We start from the raw sequence: 3004 nt of genomic DNA, 5'->3' as shown, positions 1-3004 counted from the left end.
CAGGGTGGGCCGACAGCCTTCTGCCTTCGGGTTTAGGTAGGGAAAAGAAGAAATTAAAAACCCAATGAGACACAGCCCCTAGTTGCTCTTTTCTCTTCAAATGGCGGAACTGAAGCACCCGTGAAATTTCCAACTTCACATACCTCATTTTACAAATAATGAAACTGAGGCGCAGAGACGGGAAGACGGTATATTTTCCTCCTAAACTCTGCTTTTCCTCCCAGCCAACCGGCAAAGGCAGCCAAAACCAGAATGTAACTTCCCTGTGGTCAATTGGGATTGTCCATGGGTGTCCCCATGCGTGCAGAGCAGGAACCTGCTTCCTGGGCCCCAGCCAGCACCCAGCCCTCCTGGCTACCGCTCATCCAGCTTTCTCTCACGGGTCACACCAGGGCCCTGTGGGTTGATCATTTTGACCTCCTATTTAATTGCAATCAGCTCGCTTTCCCTCAACGTGCTGAGGATAGAAAAGGCCGCGTTAGGACTCACCCAGGTGAGGGGACCTGTGAGCTCCCAACTTCTGGCTCCAGCTCAGACGTCACCACCCCAAAGGAATGCCTCACTCTGCCCCATCTACCCGCTCCTAAGAAGCGCGGTGGAGCCTCGATCCACCAAGCCCTTACTATCTATCCTAATGTCCTGACTACTGTCTCTCTCCCCCTCCAGGCCGCGGTCGTGGAATGCAAAGAGCCGTCTCCTGCCTCCCTATACCTGGAGCGGATCACCGGGCCAGACATACAGTTGGTGCGCAAGAAAATCGTGATGAAGCTGGCATTTGACGAAAATGCCCTTGGCTCTTCTCCTCATTAGCTTTTCCCTCCAACCCTCTGGGCATTGGGATTTCTTGCAGAGAAGAGGCCTTGAGGCCACGGTGCCCCGAACGTGGCCCAGAGTGACTAGTCCAGGAAAAAGGTAGCGTAAGGAGCGAGAAGTTCAGAGCAGGTAGGTGGGAAACAGGAAAGTGAAAGGGCGGGGACAGGCGGGAGATGCATGAGAGGAGAAAGAAATTGGTGTCCTGTCCCCCTCTGCCGGGCGTCGCGACCCGGGTGGGGTGCAGCCGCGGGGACCGCACCCGGCGCTGGGCCCCTCCCCGCGAACTGCCTGCGCTCCCCGCCCCTCCTGGCGGGCGGTGAGTGCTGGGGGTGGGGGCGCCCGAACTGTGGCGGAGGAGGGGGCGGGGGCGAGGCGAGGCGCGGCGCCTTGGTGCCCCTTCTTCAGCGAGAGACGCGGCGGCGGCGGCGGAGTCCCTCAGCCTCGGTCATGTGATAGTCTCGAAGCGCGAGCTGCGGGGGTCTCCGGCGTCTCGGGGACCATTACAAAACGCAGCCAGGAGAGCGCGTCGCTGCCACAGCCGCAGCCGCCGCCTCTCCAGCTCGAGACGGGCCCGGGAGAGCGGCGGCAGCTGCGGCGCGGACCGCTGAGCCGGCCCAGGCTAGCCTCGCATCCTCCCGGCCTTCGCAGCCGCCCCCTCGGGCCCGCAGCGTGCGCCCCGCGTCCAGCGCCCCGCCCCGCCGCGGAGCCCGCCCGCGCCGCTGCTGCAGAAACCAAACTTTTCGCCCCCAGCGACTGCCTACAGCTCTCTCCCCGGCTCCCCTGCGAGCGGCCAGAGAACAGGGAGACGCGGGCTGCCAGGAGCTGAGCTTCCTTCTTACCTCGCCGCTCGCCTCCAGGAAAACCACAACTCCGGGGCGGGCTGGCTAGGTGCCCGACCAGGGGGCAGCCTCCCGGCGCTGCAAGTCTCGCCGCCCCGGCCTCCGGGAACTCGAGAGCCAACTCGGATTTAAAGGGCCAGAGTCCCGCCTGTCCTGTCCTTCCCAGCCCGCTGGTCCTGAGCTTCCCTCGGACCGAGAAAAAGCAAAGAGGACGCCGGAAGGGAACAGGGCCCTGCCGAGGTCTCCAACGCCAGCTCCAGCACTCGGTCTCTGACCACCTGGGGGAAGCTGCCGGGAGGGTGTGGCGGGGAAGCTGGCTCGCCCCTCCCGCCACTCTGCGCGCGGGTCGGCCACCGTCGGGCCAGAAGTTGCGAGCAGCGGAGAGCTGAACTGGCCCGAGAGGGCAGCAGGCGCGGAGCCCCCCGAGCAGCTGGCAGAAGGCCGGAGAGAGACGGCGAGAGGGTCTGGGGACAGAGAGGGCGGGGTGGCGGGGCTGGGCGGGCGGAGTGGGGCTTAGTGGAGACAGCCAGGCCCGGCAACCGGGTGCGGAGCGACACTGCCGTCCAGTAGGGGCCAGAGGGCGGTGGAGGCGCCGGGGGCGATGCCGCGGCCGGGGAAGAGCTCTTACAGCGACCAAAAACCGCCCTACTCGTACATCTCGCTGACCGCCATGGCCATCCAGCACTCGGCCGAGAAGATGCTGCCGCTGAGCGACATCTACAAGTTCATCATGGAGCGCTTCCCCTACTACCGCGAGCACACGCAGCGTTGGCAGAACAGCTTGCGCCACAACCTCTCCTTCAACGACTGCTTCATCAAGATCCCGCGGCGTCCGGACCAGCCCGGCAAGGGCAGCTTCTGGGCTCTGCATCCCGACTGCGGCGACATGTTCGAAAACGGCAGCTTCCTGCGGCGCCGAAAGCGCTTCAAGGTGCTGCGCGCGGAGCACACTCACCTGCACGCGGGAAGCACCAAGGGTGCATCGGGCGCCGGGCCCGGAGGGCACCTTCACCCCCACCACCCGCACCACCCGCACCACCACCACCACCACCACCATGCGGCCGCGCACCACCACCACCACCACCACCCACCCCAGCCGCCGCCGCCCCCGCCGCCGCCGCACATGGTGCATTATTTCCATCAGCAGCCTCCTCCCGCCCCGCAGCCGCCGCCGCACCTCTCGTCGCAGCCCCCGCAGCAGCCGCCCCAGCAGTCGCAGCCTCAGCCGCCGTCCCACCCGGGCAAGATGCAGGAGGCGGCAGCGGTGGCGGCGGCGGCGGCGGCAGCGGCGGCGGCGGCCGTGGGCAGCGTGGGGCGCCTGTCGCAGTTCCCGCCCTACGGGTTGGGCTCAG

General features: G+C 65.9%; 2 protein-coding genes across 2 annotated transcripts in view; both read left to right on the top strand.

Moving 5' to 3' along the window:
- Positions 1-986: 986 nt before the first annotated feature.
- Positions 987-1639, top strand: LOC121100098 (protein FAM246C-like). The gene is made up of 2 exons (XM_040620126.1): positions 987-1129; positions 1219-1639. The coding sequence occupies exons 1-2, from the start codon at positions 987-989 to the stop codon at positions 1637-1639; spliced, it is 564 nt and encodes a 187-aa protein (XP_040476060.1).
- Positions 1640-2253: 614 nt separating this feature from the next.
- The window catches only part of LOC121100097 (forkhead box protein B2-like), an 889-nt gene continuing 138 nt past the window's right edge, over positions 2254-3004 (top strand). The window contains exon 1 of the mRNA XM_040620125.1: positions 2254-2998. Coding sequence (XP_040476059.1) covers positions 2254-2998 — 745 coding nt within the window. The remainder of the gene's footprint in view (positions 2999-3004) is intronic.

This window comes from Ursus maritimus, unplaced genomic scaffold (assembly GCF_017311325.1).
Source record: "Ursus maritimus isolate PB19 unplaced genomic scaffold, ASM1731132v1 scaffold_34, whole genome shotgun sequence".
Taxonomy (NCBI): Eukaryota; Metazoa; Chordata; class Mammalia; order Carnivora; family Ursidae; genus Ursus; species Ursus maritimus.
This window is presented reverse-complemented; position numbering and strand designations above follow the sequence as displayed.